Here is a 21,500-nt window from a genome sequence, read left to right on the forward strand (position 1 = left end):
TTCCTTCATTTGGTGGACACTGCCCGTCTCCACCACCTCTTCCCATAAACTGTTCCATGTGTTAATACTTCTATGTGGAAAACTATACTTTTTCAAGTCACTCAAACAAGTTCCTTTATTAAGTTTCTTTCCATGTCCTCTCAGCCCCTGCATTCTCGCAGTTGAGATCATTTCTTTCCACCTCATCACTTATTTACCAACTTATACAGTGTGATCAGATCTCCTCTCTCCCTTCTTTGTTCCACTGTTGTCAAGTCCACCTTCCTCAATCTGTCTTCATACATCATATTCAAGAGTTCTGGGACCATTTTAGTTGCAATTCTCTGTATCCTTTCCAACTTTCTGATTTCCTTCTTTTTGCGAGGCGACCACACAACTGCAGCATATTCAAGTTTTGGTCTTATCAGTGTTATTATTTTCATCATTTCTTTTCCCATATAATGGAATGATACCCTTGTATTTTGCATCATCATGTAGGTTTCTCCAAATAACTTGTTTATATGCTTTTCTGGGGATAGTGTATCTTGCATCGTTACTCCCAAATCTTTTTCTTCATGTACCACCTTTAAGTTTTCTTATCCCATCCTATATGTTTTCCTCATTTTTTTTTACTTTTCCCCATTTCCATAACGTGGCATTTGTTTGCATTAAATTCCATCTCCCATAACTGGCTCCATCTATACACTCTATCCAGGTCTTTTTGCAGTTCTTCAGTCTTCCTTCGTCTTCACTTTTCTTATTAACTTTGCATCGTCTGCAAAAAGTCTCATAACTTTTTATACCCATCGGCATATCATTTATATATATTATGAACATTATTGGTGCCAGAACTGAGCCTTAAGGAACTCCACTCTCTACTCTCTTCCAATTTCTCTTCCTGTTAACCCTTTCATTGCTAAACGCTCGCAGCGAGCGTTAGGCATATTTGTTGGAGGTGCTAAATGCTCACTGCAAGCTCCAGCCGCACTCAAATCTCCCGCGTATGAGAGTGTTCCAACGCTATTTTTCACGACACAGGATCGCCAATTGAGTGGGTTCTTCACTAAATTTGGTGGAAAATCATATCAGCCCAGCGCAGCATTTTTGCATAGCTTCACCTATCACCTGACTGATTCTTTGACCAAATAGTTGTAAATATTGCAGTTGGCAATACGACCTTGCCAGAATCTCAAGGAAAGATGTCCGCAGTTCCCTCAATATGGCTGATCATCCCGCACGCACTGACGTAAGTGTTCACATTCATCACTCCCTGAACGTGCATGTACGTTTGCAGGAGAGGCATACATAACCGACTCCTATAGATCTAGGCCTCCTCTTTCCAATGGTGTTTTTGGTTTTTAGTTGTGATGAATAGTTTTTGAGATACAGAGGTTAAAAGAGACCCCCCATTGGGCTGCCTGACTGCACCTGAGGGGATAGTCATGTCCCATCCCATGCGCTAAGAAAGGGTTAAGTAATCCTTCATCCACTCGATAACCTTTCCGCCCATTCCTCCCCATTTCTGTACTTTCCAGATTAACCTTTTGTGCAGAACCTTGTCAAAAGCCTTTTTCAAATCGAGATATATGCAATCAGCCCATCCTTCTCTCTCTTGCACCACGTCTATTGCTCTTGAGTAGAAACGTAGTAAGGTGGTGACACACGATTTCCCTTTTCTAAATCCAAACTGTCCCTTATTTATTATGTTTTCCTTTTCTAAATGTTCCACCCATTGTGTTTTTTTTTATACTTTTACAAATCTTGCATATTACACTTGTCAAAGAGACTGGTCTATAATTTAATGGTTCAGTTTTATCTTCACTTTTATAAATTGGTACAGGTAACTCTCGATTTACGCGAGTATTGTGTCCTTGAAGAGGTCGCGTAATTCAAAAACAATGTAAATCAAACAAGAGGTAGTTTTCTATCGAAAAATAAATATTCACTTCATTCAGTGGAGAGAGAGAGAGAGAGAGAGAGAGAGTATCCATATCAACGAGATATCCATTCAAGCACTCAGCCTCACTCGTGTGAGGAAGAAATAAGGGACACCATGAGCGACTGGCTAGTATTGGTACTGGTACCGAGCAGTCTGGTACCGGTACCGAGCAGTCTGGTACTGGTACCATACCGTATAGCTGGTACCGCTACTACCGGTACCTGCTCGCCCCTATTGTTGAGTAGCGGGGCAGCGTGGGTACTGTATTGTTGTTCATGTGGCACACGAGAAGAACTGAGCTCGGCTGTGTGGCCGCGGTGCCGTGTGAGTCCAGTTGCGTGAGACATCTGGTGGCCACTCCATAAAATATCTCGTATAAGTGAAAAAACATGTAAATTAAACATTTATTTGGATTTTGGACCCCGCGTTATTTCAAAAACACGTAAACCAAACTCGCGTAAATCAAGAGTTACCTGTACAATGTTCGCTCTCTTCCACTCTAAGGGCACTTTTCCTGTGTGTGTGTCTGTGTCTGTGTGTGTGTATTTACCTAGTTGTGACATATGGAAAAAGCTACGCTCGCGCTGTCCCGTCTCCATATCCACTCTTATCCAATTTTTCCTTAAAATCATGTTTCTTGCACAAACCACCCCTTCCTCCAGCCTATTCCATAGCTCAATGCTTCTGTTTGGGAAGCTAAACTTTTTCACATCTCGCCTACACGTGGTCGCCCTCAACTTCTTTCCATGTCCTCTCGTTTCTCTTTCATTCCACACACATAGGTCCTCTCTGTCCAAATGCTCCACTCCGCTCGCCACCCTGTACACCGCTATCAGGTCTCCTCTCTCTCTTCTTCTCTCCAGGGTTGTGAGCCCCATGCTATTGAGTCTCTCCTCAAAAGTCCGATCTCTTAAGTTCCGGTACCATCTTAGTTGCCATTCTCTGCACTCTTTCCAGCTTTCTTATGTTCTTTTCGTGAGGAGACCAGACCACTGCTGCATACTCCAACCTTGGCCTAATCATTGTAACTTATTTTCTTCATCATCTCCTCGTCCAAATACACAAATGCTGTCCTTATGTTCCACAGCAAATTCATAGTTTGTCCCGTTATCCTGTTGATGTGTTTGTCCAATGACATGTTCTCTGAGATAGTCACTCCCAAATCTTTTCTTCCACTCCTCTGCATATTATCTCACTTCCCATCTTATAACCATATTCACATCTTCTTCCACTCCTTCCAAACTCTATTTTTTTACATTTCCCAAGGTTGAACTCCACCTGCCATGTACCACTCCACTCCCATAATTTATCCAGGTCCCTCTGCAATGCCTCACAGTCCTTTACATCATTCACTCGTCTCAATAGCTTTGCATCATCTGCAAACAAACTCAAATAGCTGGTCACTCTGTCCACCATATCATTTATATAAACAGCAAACATTATTGGCGCCAACACCGAACCTTGTGGGACCCAACTCATCATTGGGCACCAGTTGGAAACCTTGTCCCTGATTATCGTCCTCATTTCCCTGTTAGTTAGGAAGTCCTCCAGCCATTTAATCAGTCCATCACCCACTCCACCCCTATTTTTTATTTTCCAAATTAGTCTTCTGTGCGGTACTTTGTCGAATGCCTTTTTCAAATCCAGGTACACTCCATCTCCCCAGCCTTCTCTCTCTTGTATTAAATCTGTCACCCTTGAGTAATAACACAGCAAGTTGGTGACACAAGATCTCCCTCTCCTGAATCCAAACTGGCAGAGACAATTTTCTCACTTTCTAAGAAATCCAACCACCTGTTTTTAACCAGCCTCTCGCATATCTTCACAACCACACTAGTGAGTGATACCAGTCTGTAATTTAATGGGTCCTCTCTTTCCTCCCTTAAAAATTGGTATCTTTCAATCTTGTGGTACCTTTCCATCACTCAGGGAGTCGCTCATTATGGAGTGCAGTTTCTCTGCAAGTTGCTCACTACATTCTTTCAAGATCCACCCTGATACTCCATCCGGCCCCGTCGCCTTTCTTACATCCAGCTTGTTCAAGCTTTCCTTGACCTCCTGCACAGTTAACTGTATCTCCTGCATAACCCTTCCTCTTTCCTAGCCCGGTGGTTGTACAAATTTGTCTTCGTGTGTGTGTTGATCTTCAAAGTGGAAAATCCTGAGTCATGAAGTATAGTCTTGTGAGAGCTTAGGCAAGTTTGTCAGTTAATACACTATCCTATTAGTGCTCATGTTACAAAAACCTGCACTGAATAATTGAGCAAAGGTATAAAATTCTAATTTATAAATAAAGCTTAAAAATGAAACTTCATTTTCATACCTAAAATCATTTTCCAGAGCAGTTCTTTTCATATGAGCAAAGCCTCATTGGAATTACACATATGGATTTGCGAACACACCCTACACATGGGCCTCCAATCAGTAGAGGATTAAAGATATATTTTATGAGAGGCTACATCTTCCTCCAATCAAATACTGTTCAATAAAATGTAATCTAAAGTTATTTGAAAGCTGATCCTACAATAAGTGAAGGTTAATACCCTCTCACATTGGTCCTGTCATTTTCCCAGCTCAGACTGAAAACAATTCTTACTACTTCAAATCTTGGTACAAACTATAGTCCAGTGACTCTTAACTTGAGCCCTGTGGCTTGGTCTGGGGAAACCCCCATTGTTTAAAGATCTAGCAATGACCTGCGCATGGCGATCTGTCTCACTGTTAGTCTGTACGTTATCTATTTATGGAAAATATATACATTCATAATACAACTGCATGATGTTATGAATGGCTTGGGATTAGAGGGAAAGACAACGACTCAGTAAACCTTTCATATCACTTGGTGACATGGCTCATGAGACGTTGCTGCCTGATGGACCTTGGCAACAGGCCACACCATTCAGCGTTACACCACAATGGAAAACTCAAATAGATCTCACTCTCATGCCCTGCACAGCCATGATATATATATATATATATATATATATATATATATATATATATATATATATATATTTATATATATATATATATATATATATATATATATATATATATATATACACACACACACACACACACACACACACACAGTCTTCCCTCAAATAGTACGGTTTCCAATAGTACGGTTTCGTTTTTTATACGGGTTGTCATGGAAGATTTTTTTTTATGGATTTTTAAATTTCCCGCTCGTCGCACCAAGTAGCCATGGCAACACTGTTCTACCAAAACACCTGCTGAAACCACCCCAAAGTGTTCGAGAAAGGTGTTCACCTTGCAGAAGAATTCAGATTTAGGAAAAGTTACGTTATGGGATGAGTTCCGTTGCGGTAGGGAGAGCATACCACGTGAATGAGAGCAGTGTTCGTTGTATCTATCATAGTGTAAAACAAATTCTTGCCGCAGTAACTTCCAGTGCTCCAGGAGTGCTGCAAGAGTGGAGATAAAGGCCGTCCTTTTACTAAGCCTCGTCGTTGCTATGGTAATGACGTCTCACTCGCAGCAAAATAGCGTACGCTGATCTTCCTGGCGACATTTAACTTGCATTACTAGCCGTCCTGGCTTATGAACTCCTTACAACAGAAGGTGAAAAGGAAGCTGCAGTGGTTATGGTGGCACACAGAGGTGAAATGCAATGGAAACACTTATATGTGTTTGTTTGGGCCATATTTGCTGATGACCTCATCACAGCACGAAGGCACTCCACATCTCAAAGCTGGGAGCTAGCAGACATGCCGAGTTGGCAACTCGTGCTGCCACGTCACACGTTTGAGAGCACTCAGGACGTTCCGAGAGTCCCAATTCCCGCTCTCAAATGCAGCCCAGGAACGTTTCTAGGGGAGCACTAATTTTATACGGATTTTCGAATAGTACGGGGGTCCTGGGTCATTAACCCCTGTACTATTTGAGGGACGACTGTATATATTTATCCACAGCCACAAGCAGTGGGGACAAGGCCTCGCTCCTGGCTGAACTGTTCACTAAGAAAATGAAGGTTGGTGACCCGGGGCAACCCGCACCTGTGCTGCCCCAAGAAACCAACTGTGCTGTCTCCTCTGTGTCGGTGACGGCAGGGCAGGTTGAGCGGCTGCTCAGCATGCTGGACGTGGGTAAGGTCATTGGCCCGGATGCCATCAGCCCGCGGCTCCTGAAGAACTGCGCCAAAGAGCACTCAGGTCCTCTCTCCGCCATCTTCATGTCTTGCCTGAGGGAGTGCAAGTGGCCCTCAATATGGAAGGAGGCACGTGTGGTTCCGGTCCACAAAAAAAATTTGAGGTCCGAGCCCAGCAACTACAGGCCCATCTCCTTGCTTTCTGTGGTGGGCAAGGTGCTGGAGCGTGAGGTGGCTGCAGTCATCTGTCAGCACCTGAGTGAGAGCCATCTCTTCTCAGACAGACAGTTTGGCTTCAAGCCTGGCCGGTCCACCGCGGACCTCCTTCTCCTCCTCTCCAAGGATTGGCAAGACGCACTGGATGAAGGCCTGGACACACTCGTGGTAGCCATGGATATTGCTGGAGCCTTTGACAGGGTTTGGCACGCGGGGCTCATTGAAAAGCTTCGCACCAAGGGTGGCCAGGGTGCCCTCCTGATGCTGCTCAAGGATTACCTCCAGGGGAGGACCCTTCAGGTGGTGATCAACGGGCAGTCATCAAGGCCTTCACCAGTGCAAGCCTCAGTTCCATAGGGTTCCATGCTCGGCCCAATCCTGTGGAACATATTTAAGACGATCACCTCCGGCAGCTATCGGCAGTGGCAGCCTACACCGATGGCTGCACACTCTCCTGCTCCTACTGTCGCCCTGACAGCCAGCATGCTGTCGATGAGATCAACAGGCAGCTCAGGCTGGTGGAGCAGTGGGGAGAGGAGTGGCAGGTCACCCTCGCCCCGGAGAAGACGCAGGCCATGGTCATCCCTCCCGAGCAGTCTCCGGCCACCTGCTTCTTGGAGGCAAGAGTCTGCCCCTACAGGACCACATCAAGGTCCTGGGAGTGTCTGTAGACCAAAGCCTGCACTTCGACCACCACGTTCGAGCTGTTGCACGCCAGGCCTCCCTGCGAGTCTCTTCCTTGCGAAGAGTAGCGGGATCCCTCGACCCACGGGGCATCCTCACTCTCTACAAGGCCCAGATATGATCGTATCTAGAGTACGGTGCCCTGTGCTGGATGTCGAGTGCTGCCACCCACATGCAGAGGCTCGACGCAGTGCAGCGACGAGCACTGCGTCTGGTGTAGGCCAGCAAGCACCTGGAGGAGTCGTCTGCCACTGTGATGTCGCTGGAACACCGCCGTGATGTCTCAGCACTGGTGTGCCACAAAGCCCAGGTGCAGGGGGTTCCCCACCTCAGCACCTTGAGGCTTCCTCCACGCGCTGCCCAGAGGTTCACCCGGACTGCACTCTCCAGTGACCAGCTTGTGGAGGTGCCTCGATCACACTCCAGACAGCACCAGCGCACCTATACAGCCTGTGGAACATCTTCACGGCACCCACTCCTCAAGTGGAGAACATGAACACACAGCAGGTGAAGTTGGCTGCTCACAGGTGGCGTGAGAAATACCCAAGTGCGCTAGGGGTACAAACGTAAAGTGACAAAGTGACACTAATACAAATTGTTTTTCCATGTTTATCTATCATTTTTTTGTATTTTGTATTTGTATGTTGTACGTGTGTGCAACAGTGGATAATTAATTTTGTCCCATACACAGGCTCTTCAAATAGTTACACCTAAAAAGTGTAATTTTGAGCCTCCTTATGTACAGAAATATTATGTTTAAATAAAAAAAAGAGAGAGAGACGTAGCGACCCTCTCTGAGGAGAGTAATGGAGTGATGTGGCACCAGCGCAGTCTCGTGGGGAATCCCTGAGTCTCGCCCAAGGGCTCGAGTTAAAATTGATAGACTATAGAGCATAATGGTTATATAAAATATGTGCTATCTCCATCTTAAAAGTCACACAATCAGTTTGCACACCCTTAATTCTTTATGCACAATATTAAAGAATTTCTACTTTTGTGTGTGGGCATGACCTTTCTGATGGGACTGAAAGACAAAGAAACTGATCATGAGTTGAAGGTGATGCTGACGAGATATTAGATGCCATGTTAGCAACATAGTGGTGACGGTGCTGCGGGTGGACCAGAGTGACGCAGGGGCCACCCTCTGTGGTCATCATGCCCACCATGGCTGCCAGATAACATGAGCGGGGGAAGTCACTGGAATGGCCTTCAACCGTTGCACCCACCACCAATGCTGGGCGACACATCAGTGAGGAGACCTGGGAAGAGGAGTATATTAAGATAGGTCAAAAGGATATCAGTGTTAATGAAGTGACATATATACCTGGAAAAGATATATATAGGCCAGAAAAACTGACTTGAATATAGGCCATACAAGGCATTAGGTGGGGAGATAAATAAATGGCCAAGGAACAAGATTTGAGGTCAAGGAGAGGAAAGGAGAAACGGGAGAAGAAATAGGAAAAAAAATTACGAGAGAGGGAAGACAATGAAGAAAGGAAGGATGAAGAAATGGTAAGGGCTTGAAGGAAAGGAAAAGGGAAAATACAATAGAAGAAAAGAAGAGAGGAAGCTTTGAAGGAAGGAGGGAAGAAAGGAAAAAAATATAATGTAAAGAAAGAAGTAAGTTGAGGGAGAGATGGCAGACAGTTAGAATGAGATCACCTACAGGCATCATGGCAGGCCAGTCGACAGTGACGCTGACGCCCCCACACTTGGCGTTCATCTGCAGCAGGAGGGAGCGCATCACCTGGTCGTCGGTCACCTTGCTGCGGTAGGTCTCTGGCTCAATACACTGGGTGATGCGTTCCAGCAGGGTGTTGCAAGCGTGTTTGGTGTCCTCTGAGGGGGAGGTGATGTTGTGAGGCATCTACGATAAAGGAAAGAGAAAATATAAGAAGAAAAAGGAAATACACTTAAAACTCATGAAAAGAGCACAGGAAATCTAACTAGAAGTGATGAGGCCAAACAAACTAGTAAACAAACAAACAAGATGGCGGACTGTGAGTCCCCGGGGCCTAAGCGACAGGGAGAAGAATCCCGGGAGTGATTCGAGGGCTTCACGCCAAAATCAGTAATGGAACCGGTACAGTGGAAAAGAATAAACAAAGTGGAGCAGGACTGTGACAGAATAGTAGTAGAAATGAGGAAGAAGAGAGAGGAGTTTGGGGAAGTGATTCAGGCACTGACCGAGGCTAAAAAGAGAGATGAAGAGACGAGGAGACAAAGAAAATGAGAACTTGAGGGAAGAAATAATCAAATTGATTAAGGAACAGCTGGAAAGCCAAAAAGAAATAGCACAACTGAAGATGGAAAAATTAAAAAAAGACCATGAGATACAAATTATGAAAATGGAAAGATAGAGGAGTGTGATCGGGACAAACAAAGACATGGAGAAGATGGAAAAATGATAAAGAAAGAGGTAGCAGAGAAGATAGGAAATGATCAGTAGTGTGGGTGTAAGGGTAGAGGAAAAGATTAAGCATGTGGCATGTACGACACACAAAATGGAGGACTCTTTGTCCAAAGCCACATCATAGGAATAAAGGAAAATCATAACAATGAGGTTTCCACGTCCTGCTGGCAGTCCATGCATGTCTGTGTGTCTGGAAACCAGCCCAAAACCGTGATTGCTCTATGTCCGCTTCAGCTGGAAGAGTGCAGAGTGGCAACTAAGATGGTACCAGAACTTAGAGATCGGACTTATGAGGAGAGAGACTATAGCATGGGGCTCACAACCCTGGAGAGAAGAAGAGAAAGAGGGGATCTGATAGTGTACAGGGTGGCGAACGGAGTGGAACATTTGGACAGTGTGTGTGTGGAATGAGAGAGGAACAAGAGGACATGGAAAGAAGTTGAGGGCGACCACATGTAGGAGATGTGAAAATTTTTAGCTTCCCAAATAGAAGCATTGAGCTATGGAATAGACTGGAGGAGGAGGTGGTCTTTGCAAGAAATATTCATGATTTTAAGGAAAAGTTGGATAAGAGTGGATATGGAGACAGAACAACGTGAACATAGCTCTTTTCCCGTATGTCACAACTAGGTAAATACACGACCCCCATTTGTGCTGCTGTCACCCACCATGGAGGTATTTTATGCCAGGCCGCATGAGGAACAGGGTGAGCTGCAGGTAGGGGTAGTACATCTCTAGGGCGAAGAGGTCATCAATGGGCTTGGTCTCTTTCCTCACAACATCCACAGATGGCTGCTTCATCTCCATGCCCAGTGACCGCCCCACTTCGATCAGGCGTTCCACAAATGGCCTTGGGGGTAGAACAGAATGAAGAAAAGGGGGAATGAAACTTGTGATCAAAATCAGGTGATGCACAAACTACTGAACACTGTTGAGGGAAATGAAAAAGGGTGTGAAGCAGGGGTTTTCAACCTGCGGTAGATTACCCCGAGTGGGACAATTTGGTAGGGCAACCAAGAATAAATTCGAAGTAAAATCATATCAATTGTGTTAGGCTTAAGAGTAATAGGCTGAATCTGTCCTCTCCAGCCCCTTTTATTCAAAGATTATATACTTTTCTGCATAATATATCACATACAAATTTATTAGTATTTTTTGAAGTATGGATGAGTCAGCTGTTAAAATAGGTACTAAAATGCATGTGTGGAAGCATAAACAATGAGGGATAATGAGTTAGAGAGGTCTAGAAAATGGGGTAGTGGGCAAGTAATGGTTGGTAACCTCTGGTGTAAAGTGTTGAAAATAAAGCCAGGCATTCCATAAACTGTCTGACAGGATCATGATAAACATACACCTGCTACTTCTGCAAGCAGAAACAGAGTTAGACAGTTAGGCAGACAGATAGAAAACTAGACAACACACACACACACACACACACACACACACACACACACACATAAGCACTAGAACTACAATGGTATCTCGTGATTCGAACTTAATTGGTTCATTTGGGCTGTTCGAATTAGGAAGCAATTTATCCCATTGAAATTAATGTAGAAAAAATTAATCCGTTCCAGGCCCAAAATTCCTCGTATTTTTTAATATTTTTATGGGTTTATGTTGTGCCCTGTGGCCAGATCACTCAAATATTGTCAGCCATACATATATTGTCAGCTAAATATTGTCAACATATGTAACAAACGCGTGAAGCAGGTTCGGTACCACATATGAACGCATGAAGCAGGTTCGAACACAGGTTACTTGTGTTCGAAAATTTTCCATTCGAGTTCAGGTTATTGGTTATTCTCTAATGTTTGTTAGTTGGTCTGTTATTCTCAAGTAGCCAATAATCTTTTTTCCTGAGGACACGTCTAAGTTGTATTCAACCAATAGTGATGCTCCGTGTAGGTACGTACATGTGTGGAGTGTTTAGTGTTTGGTTGTTCGTGGGTCAGCATCAGCATGGATTCTTTATGATCAGCTTGTTCCCTCACTGAGTATGCCTTGATTAAAAAAACGTACAAAGACGACGAAGAAGCATTGAAAATTCTTTGTGATCACGGGGAGAGATAGGCTGCTCTCTCTCTCTCTCTCTCTCTCTCTCTCTCTCTCTCTCTCTCTCTCTCTCACACACACACACACACACACACACAGATGGGTTGGATCGAGTTACAAGGAGGGGGAGATAAGCACTTTGGTCAAGGTGCCAACGGAGTCAAGCTGTAATTTGTTGGTGCCTCTCTCTCTCTCTCTCTCTCTCTCTCTCTCTCTCTCTCACACACACACACACAGACACAAGCACACACACACATAAACAAACACACGCACTGCAGGGAGGAAGTAGGACAGAAGAAAGAATGGAAACCGAGATAGTGAGATAGGTGTGATGGGGAGGCAGAGAGGGGAGGCCGCAGCTCCCGCCGGAACCCAAATGCAGCGTCTTTCTCGATTTTTTGTTATTTTCTGATAGAACACTTACGTTCTTACACAATAATAACAATAATAACATCCTCGTGTTGAAGGGGTTAACTTACGAGGATGATAGTAGTAGTTGCTGGCACAGGTAATTGTTCAACTTTTTCTAAAATCTGAGGCCTTTTATTTGATTTACCAAACACTCCTTTAGCCACATCAGCAGCCTTTATTTTCTCTTTATCCTTTAGAAATGTACAGATCGTAGACTTGGCCATTCCGTACTGAAAGGCCAGATCAGAAACACGTGCTCCACTCTCATGTTTTTGTATTATTTCCTTCTTCATTTCCATACTATAATGCTATAAGCTTCCTACCACCACTTGCACTGTCACTTTTCACTTTCTTGGGAGCCATCATGAGGGTTAATTCAAGAAAATATGCAAAAAATATCAAGAACAACAAAGCGTGACATTCAAAGCAGGGGAGCGCTAGTGTGACTGACAAGAATGGCTTCCAGTGTTGCCAGGTCCACATTTTTCCCGCACAATTGGGCTATTCTACAAGGGAGTGTGCGGGAAAAAATGAGTCGCAGGTTGGCCGTTTTTGAGGCTCCATGGAGTCCGCGGTATCACATTCACAACTTGGCTACATTGGTGGTGTCATCTGCAGCTGTTTGTTTGTGTTCGAATTGTGATGCACATTCAAATTGTAGGACAAAATTTGTTTGATAGATGTGTTCGAATCGGGAATTGTTTGAATTGCAAGGCGTTCAAATCAAGAGGTACCACTGTATTGCCAAATGCAAGTCTAAATTCAGAGGTGGTTCAAGCAAGGAATATTAACAAGTGTAAAGATGAATTGGATACATTTGGATCTAGAGGCAGGGCAATGCAAGCACGACTAGAATCCAGTAAACTAGAGCAAGGTAAATACACATACAAGTGCAGGGTGTTCTTCTTGCGTCCATCCACGTCATACTGAACCACTGACCACGTGTGCATTGTGACGGGGCGACGCAGGGTGACGCCTCCCTCCCCCAGCACCCACCGGCCTCCCTCAGGCACCACCGGGACACTGGCCAGCAGTCGGGGTGGTGCCAGCACTCGCCCCAACACCCTCACAGGCTGCAACAAGGGTGTAGAAAGTGTTAGGAGGAATGCGTTACACACAAAAATACAGACAAAAAAACACATTAAAGTGAAACAAACAAGATGAAATGCAGGACAGACAGGCAAACAAAAACAAATGCAATACAAAATAAAAAGATGAAAATACCAAAACAAAATTGAAACATGCACAGTATCAAATAACTCAGCAGGAGAACAAAAAGAAACAAAAAATTGAAAGCATAGAAATGGAAGACAAAGATAAAAACAAGAAATTGAAAACTGGCAAACAGAAATGAGCAAAAATGAACAAAATTACACAACCATTACAATTGAAAAATAAAAACATGAAAATGAACAAAGTCTTTCTTTATTTCTTACAGGACTAAAAAGGAGGGAAGGAAATGAAGATGGGAGAGAAAAATAATAAAACACACACACACACACACACACACACACACACACACACACACACACACACACACACTTAATCTTCCTTTTTTCATACTGGATCATAAAGGAAGAAAATAAAGAAGACAGAAAATAATAACACACACACACACATTTCCTTTCTCATACAAGACTAAATGGGAAGGAAAAAAATATGAAAGATAGAGAAAAATAATGACACACACACTTTTTGGTCAACAGTGAGGCCAAGACGAGTCAAGCAAGGGTCTTGTGCAAGTGGGGGTGACCTGACCAGGGTGGCGAGGCATTGCTGTCGCTCCTCAGGGCCCAAGTCCCACTCAATGGCCTGGCGCCCCTCACCTGCCACCCACGCACCCCCACGCCCACTCACGTTCTGCCCGCCCACCAATGTACAAACCTACAGGAGAAACAAGAGATGGTAGTAATGGGGTAAGGAGAGGGGAAAATGGGAGGAAAGATGGGGGAGACAGTAAGATGAAAACAGTATTACAAAGAACAGGAAGTGGAGGTTAACAGATGGAAGAGAGAGAGGAAAGGAGTAAATAGTGGAAGGATAGAAGAAGAATGAAAGGAGACAAGATATGATAAAAGGGATGAATGAATGGAGTAGGTGGAAGTGAGATAATGGAAGAGAGGGAAGACGAGGAGAGGAATAAAGGATTGGAAGAACAGAAAGAGAATGCAAGGCAACAGAAGATATGGTTAAAGGAATGAATAAACAGAGTAGGTGGAAAAGAGAGAAGATGGAAGAGAGGGAAGGGGAGATTAAGAGATAGAAGAGGGGTAGAATGAGAGGAGCAAGAGTGGAAGGCAGAAAGATGTTGAAAGGAGGCAGAAGATAAGGTAAAGAGGATAAAAAAAAGTGGAAAAGAGAGATGTATGAAAAATGGGAAAAGGAGTAGTATGAGAGGAGTAAAGGAGTGGAAGGACTGACAAAATGGAGAGAAAAGAGAGGCAGTAGAGGTGGCACAGGGTGGAGTATAACAAAATGGATATGGTAGATACTGTAAACTGAAGATCTATATGAGCCAGTCAGTGAAGGAGAGGAATGATACAAAACTACAAGAAAATCATATCAGTGTTAGTGTGCCTCAGAATCAATGAATACAAACCCAGCCAAAGGGTGAAATTTGAATGTCTTAACCCGGTAGCAGCGATGGGACAAATTTGTGGCTTTACAGTGTAGCAGCGACGGGCCAAATTTGTGCCATGATTTAAACCCAAAAAAATAGATAATACATAAAATGATCGCAAATGCTTTGATATATATTATGAAATGGTTTGTGTGAGTGATGATTTTTTCTCATTTTTCTCGCTTAGAGGGACCATTAATTAAGAAACATGATCCCCGCTGCTACCAGGTTAATAGTCTAATGGAGCTAAAGCTTTGTATAAGGAGACAGATAATGCCTCTCTATAAATGACGTGAACCTGTGATTTCTATGGGCAAAAAGTAACATGACCCCTTCACCTAGTCGAACCCTTTGACATGTATGAGGAAAGAAAGTCATGACCCTGTGATAATATATATATATGGCCAAAAGGTAAAATAACCCCCTTACTTGACACTAAGGCCTTTATGAGGGAAAAAGTCATAACCTGTGATTTCCATGAGCATAAAGCATGACCTCTTTGCCTAACGTATGGCCTGTACTATTAGGAAAGAAAGCCATGGCCCTGTGATTTATATAAGCAAAAATCGTAACCCCTTCGCCAAACCTAACTTTATGACCCATATTAGTAGACAGTCATTTTTATGAGCAAAAGGCAACAGGAATCCTTCACCTGAACTAACCTGACCTGTATTAAAGTCTATTCACTTAAGTCTGACCCAAGCTGACAACATAAACCTAAGTGTGTTTGCAAGCCGAGTGCTGATTGGCTACTGCTATGGCTTCCAAGTTTTCTTTAACCTCTGTTTGTGTTTATCTCACGCAGCACTTTCTGCTAATCTGCACTGTGCTTACGAACACACTTAGGTTTATGTTGTCAGCTTGGGTCAGACTTAAGTGAACAGACTATAGTAAAGTCAAGATCCCGTGATTCCTAGGACCAACAAGAATGACCCCTTCACCTGAATTATCCTAGCTCTATGACCCTGTATTACCCAAGTGATTCATAAAGCCAATGAGCACAACCCCTTCATCTACCTTAACCCCACAACCCCAAGACCTCTGTGGACTAGAACACTGATGCTGCTCACCTCCAAGGGCAGGAAGATGAGCCTCTGTTTGGGGGCGACGTGGAGGCAGTTCAGTGTGGGGTACTTGAGGCGGAGGCCGTAGAAGTGGAGGAAGTACTGCTCCACTGTCCAGGGCGTGGTGGTGGCAGTGTGGGGGTTGTGGATGTGGAGGAGGATGGAGTCTGCCCCCCTCGCTGCCACCTCCACCACCCTGTACACCCTCCCTACCGAGCTGTGTGTTGCCCTGACCTGTGGAAGGGGCTGTGATGAAAGTAACCTTCTCTGCTGGCCACTCATTCCCATTTTCTTTTTTTTTTAGGAGGGGGCATGAAAAGTAATTGTTGGGCTGTTTTGTTTTTTGTTTCTTGTTCTTACCCTGCACTGTTTCCTTTGCTATAAAAAAAAAGAGATTCAAGATGGGAGTGTCAAGATGTCTCGTTAACCAAATCTGTCTATTTTCTTTTAATGCCTCCTGTCCTGTATGTGTAGGGCAGTGCTTTATGGACTTCTCTTATTTTTCTGCCCTTTTCTTTGTGGTTATATACAAAAAGAAAAGACATGTTCCTGCGTTGACTCCTTACCTGCCTATCACATCCTCAAATAAACTTTTCTGCCTAATTATTCACTCTTTTTCCTAGACATGTTTGTATCTTATTTGCTCTACCAGGGTGTGAGATTGTGATAAGGAGCAAGGGATGTGACATGACAGGAGGATATGACAGGCCATGGAGGTGCAAAACTGGGGGAGAGTGATGTATCAGTGCAGGGGGAGGCAAGATGCATCAGTGAGATATGATGGGGTGCAACACAGGACAGAAAAGGGTGTAACCGACCAGGGATATGTGACAAAGGGAGAGAGGAGTGTGACACGGCAAGAAGAGGCGGGGCATTACAAAAAGATAGGATGGGGTGTGACAAGAGGGTATTAGGGATGTGGCAGATGGCAGAAGGGATGAAAGAGAGGGTCAGATGATGTAAAAAAGTGAAAGAAGGATGTGAAAGATGAATGAATGATGTTTCCAGAGAGAGAGAGAGAGAATGACAAATGGTGAGGTGTGACAGCGGGTAGAAGGGATGTGCCAGGTGGAAGAATATGATAATAGAGAGTCAGAGGATGTAATGAATGAATGATGCTACCACTGAAATAAAGTGGCAAATGGTGGGATGTGACAGACGGTAGAAGGGATGTGGCAGGTGGGAGAAGGGTTGAAACAGAGGGCAAGAGTGGGAGAAGGGTTGAAACAGAGGGCAAGAGTGGGAGAAGGGTTGAAACAGAGGGCAAGAGTGGGAGAAGGGTTGAAACAGAAGGCAAGAGTGGGAGAAGGGTTGAAACAGAGGGCAAGAGTGGGAGAAGGGTTGAAACAGAGGGTAAGAGTGGGAGAAGGGTTAAAACAGAGGGCAAGAGTGGGAGAGGGGTTGAAACAGAGGGTGAGAGTGGGAGAAGGGTTGAAACAGAGGGCAAGAGTGGGAGAAGGGTTGAAACAGAGGGCAAGAGTGGGAGAAGGGTTGAAACAGAGGGCAAGAGTGGGAGAAGGGTTGAAACAGAGGGCAAGAGTGGGAGAGGGGTTGAAACAGAGGGCAAGAGTGTGAGAAGGGTTGAAACAGAGGGCAAGAGTGGGAGAGGGGTTGAAACAGAGGGCAAGAGTGGGAGAAGGGTTGAAACAGAGGGCAAGAGTGGGAGAAGGGTTGAAACAGAGGGCAAGAGTGGAAGATGGGTTGAAACAGAGGGCAAGAGTGGAGAAGGGTTGAAACAGAGGGCAAGAGTGAGACGGGTTGAAACAGAGGGCAAGAGTGGGAGAGGGGTTGAAACAGAGGGCAAGAGTGGGAGAAGGGTTGAAACAGAGGGCAAGAGTGGGAGAAGGGTTGAAACAGAGGGCAAGAGTGGGAGAAGGGTTGAAACAGAGGGCAAGAGTGGGAGAGGGGTTGAAACAGAGGGCAAGAGTGGGAGAAGGGTTGAAACAGAGGGCAAGAGTGGGAGAAGGGTTGAAACAGAGGGCAAGAGTGGGAGAAGGGTTGAAACAGAGGGAGAGAGTGGGAGGGTTTAAACAGAGGGCAAGAGTGGAGAAGGGTTGAAACAGAGGGCAAGAGTGGGAGAGGGGTTGAAACAGAGGGCAAGAGTGGGAGAGGGGTTGAAACAGAGGGCAAGAGTGGAAGAAGGGTTGAAACAGAGCGCAAGAGTGGAGAAGGGGTTGAAACAGAGGGCAAGAGTGAGAAGGGTTGAAACAGAGGGCAAGAGTGGGAAAGGGGTTGAAACAGAGGGCAAGAGTGGGAGAAGGGTTGAAACAGAGGGCAAGAGTGGGAGAAGGGTTGAAACAGAGGGCAAGAGTGGGAGAGGGGTTGAAACAGAGGGCAAGAGTGGGAGAGGGGTTGAAACAGAGGGCAAGAGTGGGAGAGGGGTTGAAACAGAGGGCAAGAGTGGGAGAAGGGTTGAAACAGAGGGCAAGAGTGGGAGAAGGGTTGAAACAGAGGGCAAGAGTGGGAGAAGGGTTGAAACAGAGGGCAAGAGTGTGAGAAGGGTTGAAACAGAGGGCAAGAGTGGGAGAGGGGTTGAAACAGAGGGCAAGAGTGGAAGAAGGGTTGAAACAGAGGGCAAGAGTGGGAGAGGGGTTGAAACAGAGGGCAAGAGTGGGAGAGGGGTTGAAACAGAGGGCAAAATGGTGTGACAGAGTAGAGAAAAAATTAAACTGAGGAGAATGATGTGATAAATGATAAAATGATGATGATGATAAATGATGTAATAGAGGTGAGAATGACATGACAGATAAAAGAATAATGTGACAAACAGAAGAGAGGACGACACATATTAAAAAAAATGTGACAGGGTTCAGGGTGATGTGACAGCAGCCGCACCTTGATGTCACGCAGCAGGCGGGTGAGTTCGTAGCGAGCGTCTCCTGACATGGGGCTACGGAGGTCATCTTCCTGCCACCCGAGGTCAGTCCGGAGGAAGTCAATCACGGGCGCCTCCTTGGTCACTACCGGCTGGCACACTGTGAGAGGGGTCAGGTCAAGGCAGGTCAAACTGGGTCAAGTTGGATTGGATTAGGTCAAGTAAGGTTGTTCATATGAATGTACCTAACCTAAAACTCAAAAAGAAAAACAAACGCAAGCAAAAAAAAGTGATATATGATAACAACAATGATAATAATAATAATAGTAATAATAATAGTAATGAGAAGAAGAAGAACAACAACAACAAGAATAAGAAAAAGAAAAAGATGAAGAAGAAGAAGAGAACAACAACAACCACAACAACAAGTACACACACACACATTCTCCACCACCACACACCATCAAGAGACAGGAGGAGGGATGCAGCAGGGGTGAGGGTGACCCTGTACCCCGTCTGCACCTCCCTGGCAGGGGTGATGGGGGTGGGGGGCAGTGGGGGAGGCTGGGGGAAGAACAGGTCACCCCTCTGCTCCATGTATAGGGACAGGTTGTACTGCACCATGGCCTGGAGACTCTGTGGGGTGATAGTGTTCAAATAAACTCTGCCAAGACCTCTCCAGCATCCACCACTAAGATTTTACCTTTCCCACCATCCATGAACAAGAATTAACCTTTTCAAGCATCCACCAATATGATTTAACCTTTCCCAGCATCCACCAATATGATTTAACCTTTCCCAGCATCTACCAATATGATTTAACCTTTCCCAGCATCCACCAATAAGATTTTACTTTTCCCAGCATCTACCAATAAGATTTAACCTTTCCCAGCTTCTATATATAAGACCAAAAACCTTAACACCTGAGGCTCAATATCCTACTCTGCCTCTGGGGAAGCAGTGGCCGAATGTTTAGCGTGCAGGTGTGGTGAGCCCTGGGACCTAGGTTCGAGTCTCACTGATGCATGTTGACAATATTCAACCATCGGCTTTTTTTTTTTTTTTTTACAGGTAGAGGAAACAGTTCAAGGGGAAAAAAAAAAGGAAACAATAATGAAAAATAAAAGCCTGCTACTCACTGCTCCTACAAAAGAGTCAATAGGAGTGGCCGAAAGATAGGTCAATTTCGGGAGAAGAGGTGTCCTGATACCCTCCTCTTGAAAGATTTCAAGTCGTAGGCAGGAGGAAATACAGATGAAGGAAGAGTGTTCCAGAGTTTACCAGTATGAGGGATGAAAGAGTGAAGATGTTGGTTAACTCGTGCGTAAGGGATTTGGACAGTAAAGGGATAAACTTGAGTAGAAAGTCGTGTGCGGCGAGGACACGGGAGGTGGGGGAGGCATGCAGTTAGCAAGTTCAGAAGACCAGTCAGTATGACAATATCAATAGAAGATAGAAAGAGAGGCAACGTGACGACAGAATTTGTAAACCAGGGCCTTTTTTTTTCTTTCTTTTTTCTCGTAAATCAAAACACTTGCAAACTAAGGCACTCATAAACTGAGGTATGACTGTAGTTGTGAGAGCTGAAAGCATCTGAGAATACGGGCCTGAGCCTTCACAGCACCTTGATAATGTCAGCTGCATCATCACCACTGCCAAAGGTGGAGGTGGTGATGGTGGGCGGGGGGCACTGCACCACCTCCAACACCCTGGCCACGGGCACCTCCTTCTCCTTCCTCAGCTCCACCGCAAACGTCCGCCCACAGCCGTTGCTCTTCACCTCGTCAACCTGGGAGAGGAATGGTGAGTGTGTGAGTGTGTTGATGAATGAGTGAGTGAAAGTGTTGAGTGAGTGAGTGAGTGTGTTAAGTGAATGAGTGAGTGAGTGAGTGAGAGAGTGAGCGAGTTAAGTGAGTGAATGTGTGAGTGAGCATGTTGATGAATTAAGTGAGTGAGTGTTGATGAGAAGAGTGAATGTGACTTGAGTTCAGTAAGTAAGTGTTTAAGTGAAAAAAATGGATAAGTGAGTGACTAATGAATGAATGGGTAAATGAGTGAATTGGCGAGTGCATGAGTAAATGAATAAACAAAAAATTGAATGCCACCAGACTATATGGCAGGTATGGGGTTATCAAAATATAACACAAAGCACTGAACACCTGTAAGTGGGCAAATGAAAATAGAAGTACAAACAAAATTTGACATTTTAACACAAAATTACTTATGTACATGCATAGTTTCAAGAAAAAAACATGGAAACAAGAAATGCACACACACACACACACACACACACACACACACACACACACATATGCTCTGGTAACTCAATCGGTTAGAGCGCCGCGCTGCAAGGCATCACGGCCAAACAGGCGGCGGTTCGAGCCCCGCTCAGGCCGGATTATTTCCGTTGATTAGGAGTGGTTACTGTCCCCCCTTGAGCAAGGGGGATGGGGCGTGTGGTGTGTGAGGTCCTGGCAGTACCCAGAGATTGACAATAATCAGCATTTGCTCATGTCGTGAGGGTACCTGCAGGCGAAAACAAGTCCAACTCGTGATCAGGCCATGGTGAATTACACACACACACACACACACACACACACACACACAAGGTTATCGAGTGGATGAAGGACTACTTAACAGGAAGAGAAATGAGGACAGTGATTAGAGAGGAGAAATCAAATTGGAGGAGAGTAGAGAGTGGAGTTCCTCAAGGCTCAGTTCTGGCACCAATAATGTTTATAATATATATAAACGATATGCTAAAGGGTATAAAAAGTTATATGAGCCTTTTTGCAGATGATGCAAAGTTAATACAAAAAATGAGGTTGGAGGAAGATTGTGAGGAGCTGCAAATGGACCTGGACAGAGTGTATAGATGGAGCCAGTTATGGGAGATGGAATTTAATGCAAACAAATGCCATGTTATGGAAATGGGGAAAAGTAAAAAAAGACCAAGGAAAACATACAGGATGGGAGAAGATAACTTAAAGGTGGTACACGAAGAAAAAGATTTGGGAGTAATGATGCAAGACACACTATCCCCAGAAAAGCACATAAACAAGCTGTTTGGAGAAACCTACAGGATGATGCAAAATATAAGGGTATCATTCCATTTTATGGACAAAGAAATGATGAAGAAAATAATAACAACAATGATTAGACTAAAGCTTGAATATGCTGCAGTTGTGTG

General features: G+C 44.6%; 1 protein-coding gene across 6 annotated transcripts in view; it reads right to left on the bottom strand.

Annotated features, from left to right (window-relative positions):
* LOC126981731 (protein argonaute-4-like) overlaps window positions 1-21,500 on the bottom strand; it is a 32,920-nt gene that overhangs the window by 7,668 nt on the left and 3,752 nt on the right. For 5 of the 6 annotated variants that reach the window (XR_007734101.1, XM_050833184.1, XM_050833182.1 and 2 more), the window contains exons 4-12: window positions 19,935-20,099; window positions 18,772-18,946; window positions 18,331-18,470; window positions 15,502-15,729; window positions 13,504-13,695; window positions 12,700-12,884; window positions 10,014-10,195; window positions 8,599-8,771; window positions 7,941-8,188 (exon numbers count right to left, since the gene is read on the bottom strand). Coding sequence is in view for 5 of the 6 variants with exons in the window: in XM_050833184.1 (XP_050689141.1) it covers window positions 7,941-8,188; window positions 8,599-8,771; window positions 10,014-10,195; window positions 12,700-12,884; window positions 13,504-13,695; window positions 15,502-15,729; window positions 18,331-18,470; window positions 18,772-18,946; window positions 19,935-20,099 (1,688 nt within the window). In the remaining variant the exon portion in view is untranslated. The remainder of the gene's footprint in view (window positions 1-7,940; window positions 8,189-8,598; window positions 8,772-10,013; window positions 10,196-12,699; window positions 12,885-13,503; window positions 13,696-15,501; window positions 15,730-18,330; window positions 18,471-18,771; window positions 18,947-19,934; window positions 20,100-21,500) is intronic. The other variant, XM_050833185.1, reaches the window with a different exon arrangement.

Source organism: Eriocheir sinensis, chromosome 49, assembly GCF_024679095.1.
Source record: "Eriocheir sinensis breed Jianghai 21 chromosome 49, ASM2467909v1, whole genome shotgun sequence".
Lineage (NCBI taxonomy): Eukaryota > Metazoa > Arthropoda > Malacostraca > Decapoda > Varunidae > Eriocheir > Eriocheir sinensis.